This window comes from Acartia tonsa, chromosome 7 (assembly GCF_053477335.1).
Source record: "Acartia tonsa isolate MP-2025a chromosome 7, ASM5347733v1, whole genome shotgun sequence".
NCBI lineage: Eukaryota > Metazoa > Arthropoda > Copepoda > Calanoida > Acartiidae > Acartia > Acartia tonsa.
Window position 1 is genome coordinate 38092401 of NC_137266.1, and position 22474 is coordinate 38114874.

Below are 22474 nucleotides of genomic sequence, written 5' to 3' on the forward strand. Positions count from 1 at the left end.
GAGCCCTGCCGAAAACCATCTGTTTAACAATATATAAAACTACCCTGAAAATTTTTTTAGCTTCTTTACAAATAATCTTATCCTTGGTCATTTTCTGCAGCTATACAAATTACAATAACTTAAGTCTTTTGCCATTTTTTTTTCAAGAAAACTTATTGTAATGTTACAAAAAAAATTTAAGTAACAAATGTTCATCTAGTTAAAAAAATTATACTGTTTATTTATTACAAATATTTTAGGAGCGAAGCTACTCTGTAATTCACGTTGTCTGTACGTGTATCCGTCAGTCAGACATTCAGTCCGTAACGCTATGGGGGAAATTTTCTCGACTGCTTTTGAAGATACAAAGCCTTAGTGATGATTCCTTTTACGTATGCATATAAACCTACTTTTTAAAGGTTTCGTTATTTTTTTCAATATTTGCCGATTACCTATCTTTATATGCTTTGTTATGGCACTTTAAGTCAATTAAATTCCATGGTTTTTAGCTTCGCAAATTATGGATGTTGTCATCCTTGTTTTTAAAAAACAACAGGAATCATGTAAAACGATGTATATATCTCTATAATAACTCCAATAGGAGCATAAATACATGGGATTCTAATAATTAATTTTAACCACGAAAAAAGGAGAAAACAACCATTTTTTTTATCATGTATTAACTAGTACATTAATCAAGCTTTTCAGTGCCAACATCATTTTTTATACATTGATCTGAAGAATCTTTGTCTTGAAGTTCTAACTCCTGTGGCTCAACTTCTTTGTGTTTGAGATAACAGTGATATAACCCAAGATATAAGATGTGAACTGCAAGTCCTACAAAAAAAAAATGATCCAATCAAATAACACCTTATGAAGAAAAATGGGGAGAACTACCAAACTCCTGACAAAAATTCTATAAGCTAAGCTATTATGTTATTAAACAAAACATAGCGTATATCCACCAATGACCAACCAAAAATATAATGTTTTAGGCTTGATCCTTGCTGTATGTTGAAAGAATAAAGAAGATCAATTATTAATCATAATCAAATTAATAATTAGGGGACATTAGGAAAGTGTCATACGTGACGTCATAAAAATACGTCAAAAGAGGAGGGATGAGAGGAGAAGTGGGAAAGGAAACCCCTAAAAAAGATATGGTAATAGACATATTTTTATGACGTCACACATGACACTTTCCGCTGTCCCCTAATTAGCATTGTTAACTTTTTAAAAAATTTCAAAATAACATAAAGAAGGAAAGAAATGGTAGTGAACCTCTGAGATTAAGTAAAAATTAAGGTATAACAAACAAAGAGATTGGTATTCATCAAATTAATTCCATTTAAAATTGCCAAAAATTAAATATTTGTTATAAGCCAGTTGGCCTAAACTTGTTTTATGTTACTAAAGGGAAGTGGGCAAGAAGGATATATAATATAAGGATATAAAATACCTGTAAATCCAAAAATCTGGAGAGTGGTTCTCATTCCAAGTTGTTCATTGACAGCAGCTGATATCATGGATCCAACTCCTCGACCTTTATACAGTTTTCTCGTATTGATTCGAATCCGGTGGATAGGAACCGGTTCTCATCCATACGAAAAAACTATGTCTAGCATCGTATTATATCCAGCTTTCTTCGAACATAAAAATGTACAATCATAAGATTAAAACCAGTTTTTTTAGCCCGTGCCTTCGGCACCTGGGGGCTAAAAAACTGGTTTTAATCTTATAATTATACATTCTATATCCGCGGAAAGCCGTTTATATAGAATGTATAATTATAAGATTAAAACCAGTTTTTTTAGCCCGTGCCTTCGGCACCTGGGGGCTAAAAAACTGGTTTTAATCTTATAATTATACATTCTATATCCGCGGAAAGCCGTTTATAATACGATGAAAGAAATAACTATTATTTTATTTTTGGTTCAATAGGTGTATCAAAAAACAATATAGATTAATAGAAAATTGAGAGGTAGAAGCTGAAAATCATTAAAGTAAAAGAATATATAGAGGGGATATGAGTTATAAGAAACTCTCCCCCCCCCCCCCCATGGCCTGGAACCTTTTCCGTTTTGTATTGGGTATTAAAGCTAATATCGTCGGAAATAAAATGATTCCGATTCCCTACAAAAGAACAAAAAGCATTTTATCAAATACGATAATTGAATATATATTTGTTTCACGTACAGCTTACTAGATTTCAGGAAGTAAAATAGTTTAAACTTTAGACTTGCAGGTGTTTAAAGTTAAATTTAGTTTATATTAATTTCACTGCAGAAAATTTTAGTTTAGATATATACAAACAGATGTCTCTTTTGATTTTAAAAAAATACCTACAACCCATATTGCAGAACCAACAAGTCCAAGAGCAGAGGCTCTCAAGTGGCTTGGAGAAATTTTAGAGGCATAACCAATAGCTCCTACACACTAAAAACAAATTAAATTAATTCTTGATGAATCTGTAGGTAGTCCTCAATTTAATTTGTTTCTAGCAGTTACGCCTCTAGAGGCACTTGGAGAGGAGGTAGGGGAGGGGGGGGGGGTGGAAGTAGACTCTCCCCACTTTCAATTCAAGTTCTGAACAAAAGTTTCAAAAATTATTTTTTGGGGAGAGGGAATATTTTTGTAGGGACGATTTCTCGTGGTAGGCTGGTGACACCCTCCCCGAAAATAGTTCTAAACCTTCCCAGTACCAATGAGAAGCTACATTGTAAAGAAGAACCATATCACTTCAGCACTATCCTTCGGAACACACAGACAGAGATCCTGTTACTTTTATATAAGGATTAATAAGAAACTTACTATTGCATTAGCTGTATCAGTGAAAGTTAGAAATATTAAAGCAACAGGTACTGCATCAGTTTGGATTGGACTAAAAGACAATTATTTTTTATTGCATAGCTTTCTACAGATAGTAAAATAAAATAAAATAAATGAAAAATTCCAGTTTCTTGGCCCCGAGTGGCCCAATGTCTGGGCTAACAAAACTATATTAATTTGATGATTTTATTTTATCATTAAAAAAATGTCTATAATACTAAACGTTACATTTCTTTCTGCAAATAGTACAATAGAATAAAAGAACAATTCCAGTTTCATGGCCACGAGGGGCCCAAGGTCTGGACTAACAAAACAATTATTAGTATTTTGATTTTATTTTCTCATTCATCAAAAAATATCTATAATACTATATGATGCATGAGTAATGAGTATTATGGCTCAGAAATGTTATTTCATGTTTTACAGCCATACTGGAATATTGATTTCTCGCATCGTATTATATCATATCGAAATTTGAAATTACCTCATTAAAGAAAGAATGATAAGTTTACAGGCAGCAACAATGGCGTAGGAAAGTGCCAGGTTTAAACTTCCAACCTATTATACAATATTTTAGTTTTAAGATATATTTCTTAAAGCGATGCTTTTCTATAATTAGGGTAAGTTCTGGAACGGATAGCTTTTTACGTTGATTTAGGCATGTTAAATTTGTCCTATCGATTTCAAACTTTGCATGGTTATTCCTGTCGTAGTTAGGTACGGTTTAGAATGCATAGCAATTCTATGATCGTGACTATAATGTTTTTACGTCCATTTTAAATATGTTGACATCTCTATAATCAAGCACTAAACATGTAAATATGTCCTTAAACATTATCCTGTATATAAGCAGTTTTTCAACAAATTTACTTATAATTTTGCTTTGACTATTATACAATATTCTGATTATTCAGTTCTGAACTCTACAAGTGTTAATGTTCGTTTGTCCTACCGTTTTAGAGCTTCGCTTTTATGGACGTTGTCACTTGTCATCCTTGTTTTATTATAAGATATCAATTTATCAATAATCCAAAGTACTGAGACTGTCAATGAATATATCTGAAAGTAAAAACAATAATCAAAAACTTACATATCTGTGAACAATGCCTGCAAATATGTTGATAACAACAATTGTTCCTGTCTTGATAGAAACCAAATATGCTACAAAAAAAAGATTTAAAAGCATGCGTAGTTGGTATAAAAGCTGTAATATTTTTGAACATACACATAAAATATGATAAAAATATACAAAATATAGTGAAAACTACAGATCCTCAAGAGAAAAACCAACAAAGTTTTGTGGCATGGAGCTTGTAACTAACCAATTGATTGAATAACCTTTTCATCAAAGTTATAACTATACAAGTTATTGAGATAAGCCTACTTATGGACTTAAGTCCTTTTTCCTAAATGTATACATAGCAGATTGTAAGAATTATTGTAAAGCAAAGGTTTTCCATCTTAAAAGCTTTAAAGATGGAGTATTTGTTACAAGATATAGATATCATACTTAACATCTTTGAAAGATAAACTAACCTTTTTAATATTGTTAATTTAAACTTATTTCTGTCTACCTACTAGATTAATACACTAGAGGGCGAATGGTTTAAATAATTGTATGACCCCATCCCAAGAGCCTTGTGCCTTATCTCAATTGGGTCATTGAACAACCACCAAAAGTGTCGGGAATATTACCACAGCCAAGTAGCAGGAAACAATTTGCTAGCAGACGAGGAAGGTCCGTGGAAAGGGGAGACAGGTATTTCTCTGTATATTTCATCTTTAATATAGATCTATTGTCGGAGTGGGGACAAAACCGCGACAAACAAAACCGCGACAGTGACAAAACCGCGACATAACAAAACCGCGACAGTGACAAAACCGCGACAATAACAAAAATATAACTATGTAGGATTTTTTTTGTAAAAATACATGGCCGCAGCGCTCGGCCCCCTAACCTGCCTAGCCGCGGGCGCTTGGCCCCCTTGCCCATAACCTAACCTAACCTAAATATTGTAAAAAAAAAAATTGAAAAATTTGAAAAAAATCTACCAACCACTTTTTGTAAAATCCACGAAATTCTAAACTATAAATAAGTTAATGTACATTAAACATTAAAACATATAGGTTAGGTTAGGTTATAGGCAAGGGGGCCGGGCGCCCGCGGCTAGGCAGGCCAGGGGGTCGAGCTCTGACCTTCTAGCATTAAGATTTTTTTTATTATAGATTTTTTTGCAATGTCGCGGTTTTGTCACTGTCGCGGTTTAGTCCCTGTCGCGGTTTTGTTATGTCGCGGTTTTGTCCCTGTCGCGGTTTTGTTTGTCGCGGTTTTGTCCCCACTCCCTATTGTCTACCTAAAGAAACTTACCATACCATATTTCAGGAACATTAAGTTCTTGAGTAATGTACACAGAATAAAATCCTTCGTCAACCCCAAGTAGTGCTCCGTGTATTATTAGAACTATGTAGAAGCCAAGAGCAGGAGGAGCAAGGATCCTAGATGAATTTGTCATCAAGAACAGGACAGATTTACCATTTAATCAGTTTTATTCATTTCTATCTATAGTTTCTTTTTACAAGTTCATTGTTATTTATGCTTTCAGTCTTTCTCGTCATTTAAAGAAATTTAATACTTTTGTTTCTTAAAGATGTCAAGTATATTGTATGTCCCATTGCATTTAAGTTAGAGGTACAGTTAATTAAAGAATGGTATGGGAAATAGTTAGGGGGGAAAGGCAGGGAGTAAGGGAGGGGACAATGGGCAATTAATTCTATTCAAGTGTTTTCGCTGAAAAGCAATGAAAACTAGATTTATCCAGAAGTTTTTACCAAAATTGTAAAGCGATCATGGTAATATAAGAAAAAAATCATTTACTTGAAAATTAAATTACTGATACATCACAATGTAGTAAACATTCTGTAATTAATCACCAGAAATATCGTGTTAAAACTTTGTCAACCCTTCTCATATATTTTTAACTTCTACCTAAATTCAAGGGGTTCTTAAATTGTTTAATACATAAATATCACAGTAGAGTTTCTATATATGAAATGACATTTTCTTGGGAAAAAATATTTGTTTAAACCAGCCTGTCTGCTAGAAATTAAGATTATTAGTACTTGTCTGCTATTCAAAACTAACTCAGCTAGTTAGCGGGGCATTGATGCGCTAGTACCCAAAGTTAGCCAGAACCTGCTGAATTCGTGCACATTCCCCTTAAGCCAGTACCCAAAGTCTGAGACTCTGAAAACTTGAATATTCGATCCATTGTCCCCTCCCTTACTCCCTAGGTAAAGGCCATCTAACTTGAATAGCAGCTGCGAAAATCAAATTTACCCAAAGATGTACCCGACAGATTTTCACATTTAAAATTTGGATAAAAGTCTGGCAAATTCTAAAGGGATAAGATAATGGCTGATAAATTGATGTACAATGTACATCTCCAATGATGATACAAAAAATTGTCCCTTCTATAGATTAAAATCAGTGGTTGAAACGTTTAAACACTCAACCAATAAAAATTCACCATAGTGTCCAAAGTTGTGAAGCCAACAAATGAGAAAACTTTATCATAAAACTTTTTGGACTAGAGTAATAAACAGTCCATTGTCCCCTATCTCTCTGAGCTATACCCCAAAAAGGTAATACCTACCATGACAATTCTTTCCACCAAGCAACTTTAGTTCTGACAGGAGTGATCTCTACATCCAGGAAGAGAGTAATAAATGCTGTTATAACCAATGCTCCGGCTCCACAATAGAAGGGTAATCTGAACAAGAATATTTAATATCATATATCATTTTAAATAATTTAAAAGTTAACTTTATTTTTATCGTTCTACTACTGTTTTAAGCCTTAAACTCACACCTTTACAGAGTTTGAGCACAACCTACCTAGGGTGTGCAAAAATTTCATGAGCATTTTATTAGTTTTTGACCAAAACTGCAGCTTTTATATTGAAAAAAGTGAAGCGATTCGTTTATTTTAAACACCCTTTAAATTATATGCTGATGATAATTTATTTTCTTGAATGTATTCTAAAGTGGAGAAAACAGTAAATCAGTAAATTCTGTACCTGTAGTCAAAAGCATCAATATCTTGGCCACTTAAACAATCCACTTCAACAGCACCAAACTTTATTTTATCTATCAATGCTCCTAGACAAATTTTTAAAAAAATCTACCTTATAATTCAACACTAAATCATACATTTGTTTTGTGACATTTTAGGCCTATTAAGAAACTAATCTATTGCTAATTAGCAGCTACACCCCTAGTAACCGCTAAAGGTACTTCAGGTAGGAGGGGGAAGAGTAAACCCCACCCACAAAAAGAAAATTTTTTAAAATTTGGCGAGTCATTTTTTATTGAGGAGAAAGATAACTTCCCCAAAAATGGTTTAAAACCTTCCCTTTATCTATAAGAAGCTTCAATGTTAAGGAGAACTATATCGGTTTAGGGTTTAGCGATAACCTTTGCTACAGACAAAAACCATACTACTTGATATAATAGGATAAATTAATGAGTTAAGATTATGCATTGAAAGCTAAAGATATTTACAAAACTGTTTTATGTTTATATAAGAATCGTAGAAAGGGCACTAAGGAATGAGAAAAGTGATTCAGATGTAATTTACTTTACTTAAAGACCTTGAAGTTTCAAATAATAGGTGGTTATGTAGTTATACGTTATTTTCTTTTGGAATTTAATGTAGTAGCTGTGTTTGGTGCCCTAGGAAAATGGGGAAAGATGTTACAACTTTTGGCCTACCTATTCATAATAGAGGGAAATAGAAAGGAAAGGGGTCGGAAAGAAAACCCATAGAAAAAAAATGGGGTATAGCGTGTTTTCTGGCGTCAATAGAATAGGTAGGCCAAAAGCAGTAACATCTATCCACATTTTGCTAGGGCACTATAAATAGTTACTAAAATGTAAAAATATTATCATGGTTAATTAGATTCATGTAAAAGTTAAAATCTATTTTTACTCACATGTTCCTGTCTACATTATACTTAATTGACTCTTATCTCATGAGAATGAGGAATGTGATACCTAACTTTAAAGTAATTGCAACTAATCTACCTGTAATTAAGGGCGCCAGTGAAGACCCACCATTCCCAGCTACATTGGTCCATGCCCATTCTATCCCAACCAAGTCACATTTCTTTGATGCTACTGCATCAACAAAAATCCAGGTAGGTCCTCGACAAATTCAATGTTAGAAAATAAACTACTATATCAAAGATGATTTTGTTGACAAATTTAATACATTAGAGAAAAGAACTGAGGGGGAGGGGTTAGATAACTTAATTCCCTATCCCAATGACCTTGTGCCGACTATCAATTGGGTTTTTGAAAATCAACAAATGGTGTCGGGAATATTAACACAACTAAGTAGTAGAAAACAATTTGCTAGCAGACGAAAAAGGGGGGAGGTAGTTAACTGTATATACATCTAAAGATCTGATTTTAATACAATTCATATTATTCATCTTTAAATAACAACATGAATTAATTTGTAGTTTATAAGTAAAGTTTTAGAAGAAATGATAATTCTAATTAATAGCACGAACACAGTAATAGTGTCTGACTGATTATGACGTAACAAAAAAAATTGGCCAATGAGAGGCCACAATAAATTTTACCATTGGTCAATAACGGCCTCTCATTGGCTATTTTTTTTTGTTACGTCATAATCAGTCAGACACTATTACTGTGTTCAATAGCACATCAGTTAAGTTTTGAAAGGTAAAATTGAATGATTGTTATTGTTATGGCAGTTATAATAGATTATTACTGAATCTTATTTATATTTAACAAGTTGATTACCTATAGCATACTGCCAAGCAATGGAATTGATAAGGTATAGTCCAAACAGTAGAGATAAACTTCCAGAATCTTCTTTGTTTACCGCACCCTCAATATAAGCCTCACAAAACTCTAAATAAATCCTTATAATAAAGTAACAGGATGTTTGTCTGTTTTTCTGTCTGTTTGTACTGAAGGATCTAGCTAACCGCTGAACCAAGCGGGTTCTCTTGAACAGGGTAGCTTATCATATGTCCCGGGAAGGTTTATAAATATTTTGGAGGAGGGTACCACCACCATCTCAAGAGAAATCGCCACTGGAAATTTTTTTTTACTTTAAAATCTAAAATGAAAAAATGGGTTTTTGGATTCAACTCTCCCATCCTCAAGTGCCCCTAGTATATATTTATAATACTCTAATGAGTATGTTGACTACAATTTTACAAAAAATCGAAGTATCTTTTGTAAAAATTTTCTAATGTAAGTCTAAAATCATTAATTTAACCATCATTTAAAAAATTGTGAGCAAGTTTAAACCATTGATCTCAATGAAATAAAATGTTACAATGCCTGATTTTTCTGTAGAATTATCTGGAATTTCTTTATTTTCGTGAAATTGATAAAAACACATTGGTTTTTCTTTGCAGACTTGTGTTGAAACATTTTTTACAATGTCACTGAAAAGAAGCAAGGATAAAGAAACTGGTAAAAAAAAGGGGGGGGGGAATAAAAGAACTAAGAGCAATGAATATGAAATACTCTTGACTATACATACCGTTAGAATCGTCATAAACTCTAGTTTTTTAAAATATAAGTGTCATGTTGAAAAATGTGAGAAAGGTTGAAAAGTCAGATGAACAATTCAACACTTAGCTCCTAAACTATTTGTAGCACAGGAATGGTTTTATCCCAAAGATAGAGCTTATAACGGTTCTAACTAAATATTAACATTTTTCTACTATTAACACAAGCTGCGCAAATTGAATTTTAAAAATAAACACATTTTTTACACACTCTTGGTCCAATAATCTTCAAAAGTAAGGCTCTTTGGAAAAACCGGTTTTTAAGCCATAACTTGTGGAAAAATATTAAATATATTTTTTTTATATAAAACTCCCTACTTCAATGAATAAAATGAGATATTGATTTTAATTTTCTGTCAATTATAAGTGGGTTAAATGAAGCAATATTTTTGTAAAACACCCTGTTAAAAAATAATTTTTTTATCAATGAAATATCCCTTGTTCCTTGTAAGTTTGAAGTCCACCACATATTCTTTGGACTCTTCTTTCTCTCCGCACACCAGTTTTGTTATTCTAACATCAAGGGGTTCAGAACAGGTGGATGAGAATTGGGAAAATGAATTGATTTTTCCAGTTTCCATCAAGGTGGACATGTTACTTGTAGATTTTATTTCAATCTAAACAATAACAGTAAGACAAAATCCATAAGTAGCAAAGAAACTGACATACAGATGGACAAAAAAATAAATAAACTAGAATTCTATAAGTAATAGAAATCTTCACTAAAAATTTAAGCTCTCCAACTTCAAAAGCAGTAAAGAAAATCACATTTCCCCATAGCGTTACGGACTGACGGACAGACAAAATTAATTTAGAGTAACTTCGGTACTAAATTCATTCTACCAAATTTATTTCAGTTTAGAGATTCCTTGTTTATTTACCTTTTGTAAAATTTGATATTGGTATGTAGGTAGAATAGTTTTTATAATAGAGACACCAGACTGTATGAAAAACAAGAAAATCATCACTTTCTTGTAACCAACCTTGTCACCAACATATCCTGGGCAAAGACACATAGCCAGGATCCAATAATTTGTTGGGGGGGGGGGGGGGGGGGTTACTTTGGAGTAAATTAAGATGTAAAAATGAGTAGAGTTTTAGTAGAGAGTATAGCATTGAAATGTATGTCCAACCCATTCTCTTTTCCCCTGTTTATTGCAAATATTTTCTTTCTTGTCTAGTTCGACTCCTAGGCAAAGACACATAGCCAGGATCCAAAAATTAGTTTTTTTTTTGGGGGGGGGGGACTCTGGAGTAAATTAAAGTGCAAAGATGAATGATTCCAATTATTTTATTTCTTGTCTAGTTCGACTCCAATAATTGCAATGCCTATGTTCAGAGATTATCATGCATTGAATTTTAATTAGGTAACCTTCACTAACAGAAAAGTCATGGAATCTAAGATTTAAATAACAAAAGAAAAATTTAATTTTAATGTTATAAAAATCAAAGAACAAGTTAAAGATTTTGATAAAATTATTTCAAGATCAACAAACAATTATGATTTTAAGTGATTTTTTTTCATGTTTTCTTAACATTTTCCCTATACTTACCTAGTAATGGTGAAGCTGGAAATGCCACGAAAGGAACAATGCCAGAAATGAGCATGATACTTGACATGGAGAGGCCCAGTGCTCTGGCTTGCAGGTTGGCGTACGGCCATACAAAGTAGTATGCTAAAATAATCTCATTAGTTTTAAATTAACACTAGTTTCTTCCCCCCTAGAATCTAGGGGACTCTGAATTTAAGGGTTAGATAAATTGTGTTATTTTTTCTTTTTAAATATAAAATAAAAAAATTGGGCTATCTAAATACTCCTAGAGGCCTCTAGTTTCGTAATAAATTGATAATCAGTGGCGTCTAAGCTTTTTCATTTGGGGGGGTAAAATTTTTTTAAGGGGGGGGTAATTTGCTTTTGGGGGAGGTAAAATTTTTTTAACCCCACCCCAAAATTTTTATCCCGGGGGTAAAATTTGCTTGGGGAGGGGGGGTAATTACCCCCCATGAAATCTGTTGGCAGAGGTAAATTTTGTTTCCCCCCCCCCACAAAATTTACCCCCAGGCTAAAATTTGTTTGGGGGGTAATTTGATAATGTATTAATATTTAGTAGTAAAACTGCGCGCGAACCGCGCCAACATTTTTTTTTGTTAGGGATTTTTTATTTTTTTGGGGGGTATTTCCCCCCCTAAAATTGTTTAGGGGGGGTAAATACCCCCTCACCCCAAAGGTAGGGGTAAAATGAAAAATATTTTTGGGGGGGAAGGTAATCACCCCTTAACCCCCCCCCCCCCTCTTGGACGTCTATGTTGATAATACAATTAGTTTTTGATTATAGTTTCACTTACCCTTGTTTCCCATGATACTTACATAAATTCAAGATGTTGTACATGAGTATGGGGGCAAAAAGTTCCTTCAGACATTCTTTCCCACTTTTCTTCACTCCAGTACTATTCCCGAAAAAATCTAGGATCTTCATTTTGAAAAATCTTCAATGATTGGCCTTTGTTCTGAAATCAACAAGGATTAAGTCATGGATGGATTTTCTCTAGAATTTGAAATGTCCGTCTGTCAGTCCGTCTGAAAAGTTTTGAATCAAGTCTTTTTCGGAGATTAAATGGGTTCACATTCTTAATATTTTCACCAAGTTTTATTAAGATTCATCAATTGCTTGGGTGCTAGATTTATTCCTACATTTTTAAGTTTTCAGCATTTTCTAGAACACTGATTTTTTATAAGACTGCTCTATAGTTCATTTTTTTCCGGATATCCGTCCATATTTTTTTAGCTTCGCTATTTATGGATGTTTACATCCTTGTTTCAACAATCTTAGATGTTAACTATAGCAACAACAAAAAATGACTAAAATCACTAAAAACTTAAAATACTCATACTATTATAGTTGGGCAAATAAAAAATTCAGCAAAGCAATAATAAAACTTTTTACATATATAAAACAAGTCATTTAAATATTAGAGTAAAACAATAGAGGGGTAAGAGTTAAATAACTGTATATATGTCCCCACCCAGTGAACCATGTGCCGACTTTCAATTTAATCTTTTAATTTTAGCCAATAGAATCAAGAATATCAACACAGCCAAGTCGCTACGAAAGAGCAGAAAGCAATTTGATAGCAGACGAAAAAGGTCCCCAACACTATGTCAACGTTATACATCTATATATATAGATTCATTATTTTAATCATAAGTTTTGAGATAGCTCAATGTGTGATTTACGTATTCATACTCCTCCACCAATTAAAATAGACCATTAATTCCTTTTTGGAAAAACCAAAAATAGATGTGATTAGAGGAAAAAGTTTATTTTTGTCATGAAAACTGTAAAATTGACAGCATCATTGAATTTCGTGTAAAAGACAATAAAACTGTGTTGTGACATGATAGTGGATAAAAAAATTTGCCAAAAATACAGCAAAAAAATTTATTGACAAATACACCAACTTTTTGATAAAAACACAGTGACTGTATTTTTGCTAGTGGTAGAAGTGGCAGCACCTCAGTTGCGCTGTTTGAAAAACGTGATTTTTTCATTTAGGATAAAAGACTGTTTTTTCAAACCTCACTGTGACACATATTATATAAATATTTATATGTGAAAATGCCTCACACAATAAATTCAAGTAAATCTTCTAAAATTCAGAGGGACAAGAATAATGTATGATACTATGCATGATAAGCGCAAATTTACCATTGAAGCAGGGGACATAGGGCTGTTTATTGCACTAGTCCCAAAGTTTTATAAAAAAGTTTTCGTATTCTTTGGGGACAATATTGAATTTTGATTTGGTGACTTTATTTACATCAGGATTTGCTTACTATTTGTTGTTCTATCAATAAAAATATCTAAGTAAATTATAACTCATCAACCCTAACCCCCCCCCCCCCCCCCCCCAAGTAGTAAAACATGGAAATCTGTCATCAAAATTGTTAAATATTTATCCCCCATTGAATTGCTTAGAATAATCTCAGGGATCTAAAGGGATAAGCCAATGGCTCATAAATCGATGTACATCCCTAATGATGATACACAAAATTGCCCATTCTTTAGATTGAATTAGTGGTTGAAACGTTTGAACAATCTACTTAATTAACCAACCAATAAAAATTTTAAAAAATAAAAAGTCCCCAACGTATAAGAAAATGTTATTATAAAACTTTATAGCTCATTGTCTCCCACATTGCTTGAGTACAATCTTCAACATCAATTTGTACAGAGAGTTTTAAGACTATAGTTTTAAGGCTTTTCTGCTATAGATGGCCTTAGCTTTTTGGTAAAGATTCCCTGTACTACTAAGCATCAAGTTTATAATTTACTTTGTCCGTCAGTCTGTCGGTCATTTATAAAAGACATTAGAAATATTTTTATTAATGTTTCAGAAAGCTTTCTTGATTTCTATGCATTATTGCACATTTATCAACTAACACCTTTCTATAATTAATTTTGTCTGTTTGTCCTTCCATGAATTTTTAGTGCTTCGCTTTTTATGGATGTTGTCATCCTTGTTTAAAATTCTACTGCAAGGGTAAGAACTCTTTTGCCACTAACTTTTCTGCTAGTGAAAATAATATACTTTTTTAAATTTTGATTACAAATACCTACAACATAATATTATAAATCCTAATGTAGAAAAATATAATTTTTTTTTTCAATAGATTTAAAGAAATTTATTGAATAAAATATTAATAATCTTATTTTTCAAATTTTTCCAACTGAATGTTCTTTTTTTATCAATTGCCTCAACTTTCTTGAAGGCTATTTATAACACATTTGTCATCGCTCACATAATTCTTTCATTTTGTAGGAGCGAAGCTATTATATATGTAGTTGTGTCCGTCTGTTCTTTCATATATCTGTAATGTTATATCATCCTAATTAAGATTCAACTCTTTATTTCCTTCAATTTATAAAAAGTGAGGTGTTTTGTCTGTATATAATTTTCATTTTGTCTGTTTGTTTATATTTATAGTTGTATATATATGTATGTATTTGTCTGTATCTAAATATGTCTGTCTGTATATATTTGTCTGTGTATCTATGTCTGTCTGTATATATTTGTCTGTGTATCTATGTCTGTCTGTATATATTTGTCTGTGTATCTATGTCTGTCTGTATATATTTGTCTGTGTATCTATGTCTGTCTGTATATATTTGTCTGTGTATCTATGTCTGTCTGTGTATCTATGTCTGTCTGTATATATTTGTTTGTTTATCTATGTCTGTCTGTATATATTTGTCTGTGTATCTATGTCTGTCTGTATATATTTGTTTGTTTATCTATGTCTGTCTGTATATATTTGTCTGTGTATCTATGTCTGTCTGTATATATTTGTCTTTGTATCTATGTCTGTCTGTATATATTTGTCTGTGTATCTATGTCTGTCTGTATATATTTGTTTGTTTATCTATGTTTGTCTGTATATATATTTTGTATCTAAGTACATATTTATCTGCGTATCTATGTTTGTCTGTATTTTTTTGTCTATGTCTGTCTGTATATATTTGTCTGTGTGTATCTATGTCTGTCTGTGTATATTTGTTTCTATGCAGGGGCGTCCAAGCTTTTTTTTTGGGTGGGGGGTAAAAAAATGTTAAGGGGGGGGGGTAAAATGCGCGCCGCAAATTTTTTTTACCCCACCCAAAATTTTTACCCCGGGGGTAAAATTTGCTTGGGGGGGGGGGGGGGTAATTACCCCCCTTGAAATCTGTTGGCAGGGGTAAATTTTGTTTACCCCCTCCCCCAAAATTTAACCGCGGGGTAAAATTTTTTGGTAGGGTAATTTAAATTTTATTAAATATAATTATTTGTCTTTATGTATTTATGTCTGTCTGGATATATTTTAGTCTGTCTTTGTATATTTGTCTGTAAGTATCTATGTCTGTCTGTAAGTATCTATGTTTGTCTGTATATATTTGTCTCTATGTATCTATAACTGTCTGTCTGTATATATATTTGTCTGTCTAAATATTTATGCATGTCTGTATATATTTGTCTGTGTATCTATGCCTGTCTGTGTATCTATGTCTGTCTGTATATATTTGTCTGTGTATCTATGTCTGTCTGTATATATTTGTCTGTGTATCTATGTCTGTCTGTATATATTTGTCTGTGTATCTATGTCTGTCTGTATATATTTGTCTGTGTATCTATGCCTGTCTGTATATATTTGTCTTTGTATCTATGTCTGTCTGTATATATTTGTCTGTGTATCTATGCCTGTCTGTATATATTTGTCTGTATCTAAATATGTCTGTCTGTATATATTTGTCTGTGTATCTATGTCTGTCTGTATATATTTGTCTGTGTATCTATGTCTGTCTGTATATATTTGTCTGTGTATCTATGCCTGTCTGTATTTATTTGTCTTTGTATCTATGTCTGTCTGTATATATTTGTCTGTGTATCTATGCCTGTCTGTATATATTTGTCTTTGTATCTATGTCTGTCTGTATATATTTGTCTGTGTATCTATGTCTGTCTGTATATATTTGACTGTGTATCTATGTCTGTCTGTATATATTTGTTTGTGTATCTATGTCTGTCTGTATATATTTGTCTGTGTATCTATGCCTGTCTGTATATATTTGTCTGTGTATCTATGTCTGTCTGTATAAATTTGTCTGTGTATCTACAGCATGACCCTCAAAAAAGTATTTTTAAGCATCTGCAGCCCTTATTTCTCAATGAATTATAAAAAAAATGCATATGTCCTTGTTCTCCATAGTATTCCACATAAGTAGATATAAAAATATTTTTTTTACCTCCATTAACACCGGAGATTTTTAGAGCTAAAGTTTTGAAAAAGTGACTGAGGAAAAAGTAACTTTTAACATGAAACGACTTTTTTAGCAAAATTAAGGTAGAAATCCTTTTATTTTTGTTACTAGCAGAAACCTTATACAAAAATGAAATAAAAAATTTAGTTTTTGAGTAAAAAGCATTTTTTTACACATATTTTTTGAGTCTTTTTAGTTTAATGATATTTTGAAAAACTTACTTATTAGGCAAAATTTTTTAAGATTAAAAAACCAAATAAATCTTTATGAATATAGCAGGAAAATTGTTTTTGTTTCACAATCCTAACTTTAATAACAAAAAAGTTATGAAGAAAATAAAATTAAAACATAATGATTTTTTTGTCTAAAAAGCTTAATTAACCCCCTATTAAATTATTGAGATGTCAGAAAAGTAGGCGGAGCAACTGTCATAATTAATCCTTTTCTCAAATAAGGGTTAATAAATAACCTAAAATTTGCAAATTATCAATTCATTCAGTAGTATTTTTTGCCATTAAAAATTTATATTTTTTGGTGGAATAAAAAAGAAATAATTAGTTAACTTGTTTTTCTTTGTGTCTCATTATTCAGTTGCCAGAAAAACATAATATAACCATCCAAAAAATAAGAGAAACAAAAAAAATTCTTTTTCTTAGTCACTTTTTCAAAACTTTAGCTCTAAAAATCTCCGGTGTTAATGGAGGTAAAAAAAAATATTTTTATATCTACTTATGTGGAATACTATGGAGAACAAGGACATATGCATTTTTTTATAATTCATTGAGAAATAAGGGCTGCAGATGCATAAAAATACTTTTTTGAGGGTCATGCTGTATGTCTGTCTGTATATATTTGTCTTTGTATCTATGTCTGTCTGTATATATTTGTCTGTGTATCTATGTCTGTCTGTATATATTTGTCTGTGTATCTATGTCTGTCTGTATATATTTGTCTTTGTATCTATGTCTGTCTGTATATATTTGTCTGTGTATCTATGTCTGTCTGTATATATTTGTCTGTGTATCTATGCCCTTCTGTATATATTTGTCTATGTATCCATGTCTATTTGTATTAAATTTGAATGTGTGTATTATGTTTTTATATCTGTCTATCTTTAAGCCAGATATGTTTTCACATTTTCATAAAAAATAATGTCAAAAAAGGCGTTGTCACTACTGCTTTATTTATCACTTTATAATTGTTACTAACAAAATTGTCGGAAACTAACTCGAAATTTCTTTTTTTTCTCATACTATACACTAACAAGAACAATCATTGACAAAAGCAGCACGGTAAAGATAATTTCAATTTTAATTTGTTTACAGTAATATAAAAATTGACAATTAGTAGCAAGAAAAGAAAAGGGCAGTATAAATAAATTAATTCAGAGTGGGGTTCTTATTACAATACTAATACGTAATACTGGCATACCATTGGTCAATTCAAATGTATACTGGCCTGCTATTGGTCATTTGTATTGTATGACGTCATTTTTATTATAGTCACTACAAAGAACTTTCTCCATTTGTTTAGAATTTGTGAAAATTTTGTTAGTTTTTACATGTTTCGGAATGATAATTGGCTTTATCCTTAATTTTTTGGGGTGAGCAGAAATGGGGGTCATTACCCCCTCTCTCTCAAAGGTCGTCCAAACTTACAAAATATTGTTCTTCAAATAATTTATAGAGTAGCTTTATAATTGACCATTGCCTATGTTTATAAAAATCTCTTTTTTTTGATGAATGAAACTAGAGACTTTAATCTATAGTTGCTCACTGCTATAGCTATAATTTCTCCCATTTCAAGCCCATAACTGTGCTGTCACAATACATTACCTTATAGACTTTAGAAATATATACTAGGGTTATTGTCTCTGGCAATACAAAGTCATTTCCGCTGCATGGTTGTAACCATGGACGGACGTCCAAGCTTTTTATTTCTTTGGTGGCGGAATAAGGGGTTTAGAAATGTGGGGGAAGGGCGGTTCACGGAAACTTCGCTCTATGGTGCGGTTGAGGTTCTTCCATCCCCCTTATTTATTTTTAAAAGCGATGCTTATCTATTTATAGGGTCGGTCCGTCCGTTATGGATAGCTTTTTTCGTTAATTTAGGTATGTTAGAATTGTCATATCGATTTCAAACTTTGCATGGTGATTCCTGTAGTAGTTAGAATCGATTTAGAAAGCGTAGCAACTCTATAATCATTACCAGAATGTCCGTATGTCCATTTTAAACATGTTGATTTTTTTACTTTTTAAACAACAAATTTGTATGTGATCTAATTATCCGATTGATCTGATTTTTGGTATACTGATTTCTGAGACAACTAAGTACAATAGTATAAGCGAAGCAACTCTATAATCAAGTCCTAAAAATGTAAGTATATCCATAAACATTATCATGGATCAAGCAGTTTTTCAACAATTTTACTTACAATTTAGCTTCGACTCTTATACATTTATATTATGGTTATTTAACACTAGTGTTAAAGGGCGAATATAGGTTGAATATGAAATGGGCTCAAAAAAACCCTGTCATTCCATAGATTATAAATAACTTAAAAATATTGACATATTCAATTGTATAAGTCTGTTTATAGCTTAAAACCCGTCAATCTGAAGATAATATTATGTAATTAGTGTGGTTCCCTAAGAACTCAAACACCCTAGCATCACACAAGGCTTCGTGGCAAGGTTGAATTAAAAAGCTTTCATTAAATGATAGTCGTAATAACGTGGAAACCAATTAATCAGGGGTAAATATACCCTCTTTCTACCTTCATAAAGTAAATTATTTAAAAGTTAAAAAAAACATCAAATAATGTAAAAAGTAAAAAAAAATAATCGATAAAATTTTCTTGGAGGAAGAATGATTTCAAATCCCTGTTTTTTTTGTGGCCGTGTGTGTGTGTGTGTTGAAAATGCGTACTCAAGGGTGTTTATATCATCATGAATTAATCAAAGATCTCTGTACAGAAAATAAACTTTAAGACGTATTATTTACCCTGTCAATACTCCTGACGCCCTTCTACGCAAATTATTTTTAAGCTTTTTAAAAATTAAATAAACTAGTATATAATCTAAAATAATAAATTAAATTATCTTTTAAGGTGCGTGCCAATGTAATAGTCAATCAAACCTAAGCAAAATAGTCAAAAAAGTCTTTTAAAGGGCTAAAATAAACGATTTTGTCGGCAATCTGATTTATTATATGTTCAATTGAAACAGAAAATTGCAAAATCTACTTAAGGATTTTTTTGAATTTTTAAATTTGGCATAGATATTCTAAAAGTATGTAATGGCACCTTTGATATAGGCTCATATCATATCGAACCTATATTCGCCCTTTAATATCCGTTTGTCCTACGGTTTCAGAGCTTCGCTTTTATGGATGATGTCATCCTTGTTGTATCTTCTTTAATGACATTTGAAAAATTGTTATAACTCGTTTTGACTGTTTGTATATAAATGTTTTTGTGCTTAGCTACTTATAGATAATCTAATCCTTGTTGAATCACAATCTTTAAATTTAGTAATTGGTTATGGCTTGAATCACAAAAATGTAAAAAAATGAACGACTTTATAAGGCGTTCGAAATCAATTATTCAAGGAGATAATATGCATAGGTTAAAACTTGTTTTTCACAGTGTTCACCTTTTGAAGGCACATGATATACTAACAGTGAGAGTAATCCTTATACACCAAAGCAATGTCTGTCCGTCTTTATGGCCGTTAAGTTTTCGTAAACGACTGAATTGATCGTTGCACAAGTTTTATATTGTTCCAAGGACGGATTACGCTATTTTCAATACTAAAAATATGGATACTGGGTGTTGGGGGGTTCTAACAAAACAAGGATGACAACATCCATAAAAGCGAAGCTCTGAAACGATAAGACAAGTGGACATTAACGCTTGTATAGTGTCAGAACTGAATAATCAGAATATAAATGAATAAGAGTCAAAGCCATATTGTGAGTAATTTGTTGAAAAACTTCTTGATAAAGGATAATGTTTAATGTTTATGGACATACTTACATTTTTAGTTCTTGATTATAGAGTTGCTTTGCTTATGATATTGTACTTTGTTGTCCTAGGAATCAGTATACCAAAATTCAGAACAATCGGATGATTAGATCACATAAATATTTGTTGTTAAAAAAGTAAAAAATTTACATGTTTAAAATGGATGTAAGGATATTCTGGTAATGATTATGATAACATTTTTATACAAACAGTCAAAACGAGTTATGACAATGTCATGAAAGAAGATAAAAAAAAAAAAGAGCGAAGTTTTCGTGAACCGCCCTTCCCACACATTTCTAAACCTCTTTGGCTCCCACAAAAAAAAGCTCGGACGTCCATGGTTACAACCATGCAGCGGAAATGACTTTGTATTGCCAGACACAATAACCCTAGTACATATTTCTAAAGTCTATGAGATACTGTATAGTAACAGAACAGTTGCAGGCTTGCCAGGGCAGAAATTAATCGGTCATACTAAAGTAATAAGCAACTATAGAATTAGAGTCTCTAGTTTCATTCATCAAAAAAAAAGAGATTTTTATAGACATAGGCAATGGTTAATTATAAAGCTACTCTGTAACACATTTGAATCTTAGATTTTAGATCCATCACTACAGACAAAGAAAGCTTACTACTTTGTATAATAGGATATTGTATTAACATTATTAGTCTACTGGGTATGTGTCATCATGTGTACTTTATCAGTGTACTGGGTGTCTGTCATCATGTGTACATTATTAGTCTTCTGGGTGTCTTTCATCATGCGTACATTATTAGTCTACTGAGTGTCTGCCATCATGTGTACATTATTAGTCTACTGGGTGTGTGTCATCATGTGTACATTATTAGTCTACTGAGTGTCTGTCATCATGTGCACATTATCGGTCTACTGGGTGTTTGTCATCTGTGTACATTATTAGTCTACTGGTTGTGTGTCATCATGTGTACATTATTAGTCTACTTAGTATCTGTCATCCATGTGTACATTATTAGTCTACTGGATGTTTGTCATCTGTGTACATTATTAGTCTACTGGGTGTCTGTCATTATGTGTAAATTATTAGTCTACTGGGTGTGTGTCATTATGTGTACATTATTAGTCTACTGAGTGTCTGTCATCATGTGCACATTATCGGTCTACTGGGTGTTTGTCATCTGTGTACATTATTAGTCTACTGGTTGTGTGTCATCATGTGTACATTATTAGTCTACTTAGTATCTGTCATCCATGTGTACATTATGAGTCTACTGGATGTTTGTCATCTGTGTACATTATTAGTCTACTGGGTGTCTGTCATTATGTGTAAATTATTAGTCTACTGGGTGTGTGTCATTATGTGTACATTTTTAGTCTACTGAGTGTCTGTCGTTATGTGTACATTATCAGTGTACTGGGTGTCTGTCATCATGTGTACATTCTTAGTCTACTGGGTGTCTGCCACCATTCAGACTATCTTTCCTTATCCCCACAAGAATAAGACGTCGCACAAGGCTTAAAATAAAGAAGATAAAGCACTTTCACAGAAAGTTCTTGTTGAACATTGGTCCTCCCCTCCCCTAACTAATAATTTGAAAACAGGGGGGTTATGTATCTAAATCCTGCGGAGGGCTCTTTCTATGCGGGGTCCATACCTGAGGCTCTATAACCCTGAGGTGCTACCCAGTACCAAATACAATTTAACCTAACCATGAAACGAAAAAGTACTCCTCCATTTATTTCAAATTTAAAGGACGGGGGGGGGGTTGTCAGTGCTCAACAAGTTACTTTGTATGAAAGCGCCAAATGTAAAGTAGGATATTGAAAAAATCTATTCTCTATAGATATGACGAGAAACAAAAGGATAAGTAAATTTGTTTAAAAGTAGAAGATAAGCGCAAAGTAAGTATAGTTATGTATCCTATTGTATCATAGACAGCTTTCCACGGATTTCAAAATGAAAAATTATACGATTAATTATACTAAAATAAGTCTGAACCATTTAAGGATATGAGGACCTATATTTATACAGGTATAGAATAAATATTTGTCTGTCCTGTTCAACTATTTGTTTTTAGACAACACATGTAGGTGTTCCTGAGAATAAAAAAATAAATTCAATTCTACTAAATCCTTTCTACAAAATCCCCAGGAAGGAAAGGGACAATGGGCTGTTTATAACACTAGTCACCAAAGTTTTTAATAACGTTTTCTGATTCTTAACAACTTTGGGGACTTTTAATGAATTTTGATTGGCTG

General features: G+C 32.2%; 2 protein-coding genes across 2 annotated transcripts; both read right to left on the reverse strand.

Moving 5' to 3' along the window:
• Positions 1-538: 538 nt before the first annotated feature.
• On the reverse strand, positions 539-9302 carry LOC145324307 (uncharacterized). The gene is made up of 12 exons (XM_080166923.1): positions 9187-9302; positions 8638-8748; positions 7891-8010; positions 6885-6966; positions 6462-6578; positions 5177-5304; positions 3899-3969; positions 3293-3366; positions 2791-2860; positions 2322-2415; positions 1439-1522; positions 539-816 (listed from the first exon to the last, which is right to left on the reverse strand). The coding sequence occupies exons 1-12, from the start codon at positions 9245-9247 to the stop codon at positions 671-673; spliced, it is 1158 nt and encodes a 385-aa protein (XP_080023049.1). The 5' UTR covers positions 9248-9302; the 3' UTR covers positions 539-670.
• A 521-nt stretch (positions 9303-9823) lies between these two features.
• On the reverse strand, positions 9824-11924 carry LOC145324530 (uncharacterized). The gene is made up of 4 exons (XM_080167113.1): positions 11789-11924; positions 10973-11095; positions 10301-10419; positions 9824-10036 (listed from the first exon to the last, which is right to left on the reverse strand). Exons 1-4 carry the CDS (start codon positions 11895-11897, stop codon positions 9824-9826), a joined length of 564 nt encoding a protein of 187 aa, XP_080023239.1. The 5' UTR covers positions 11898-11924.
• Between the last annotated feature and the right edge of the window lie 10550 nt (positions 11925-22474).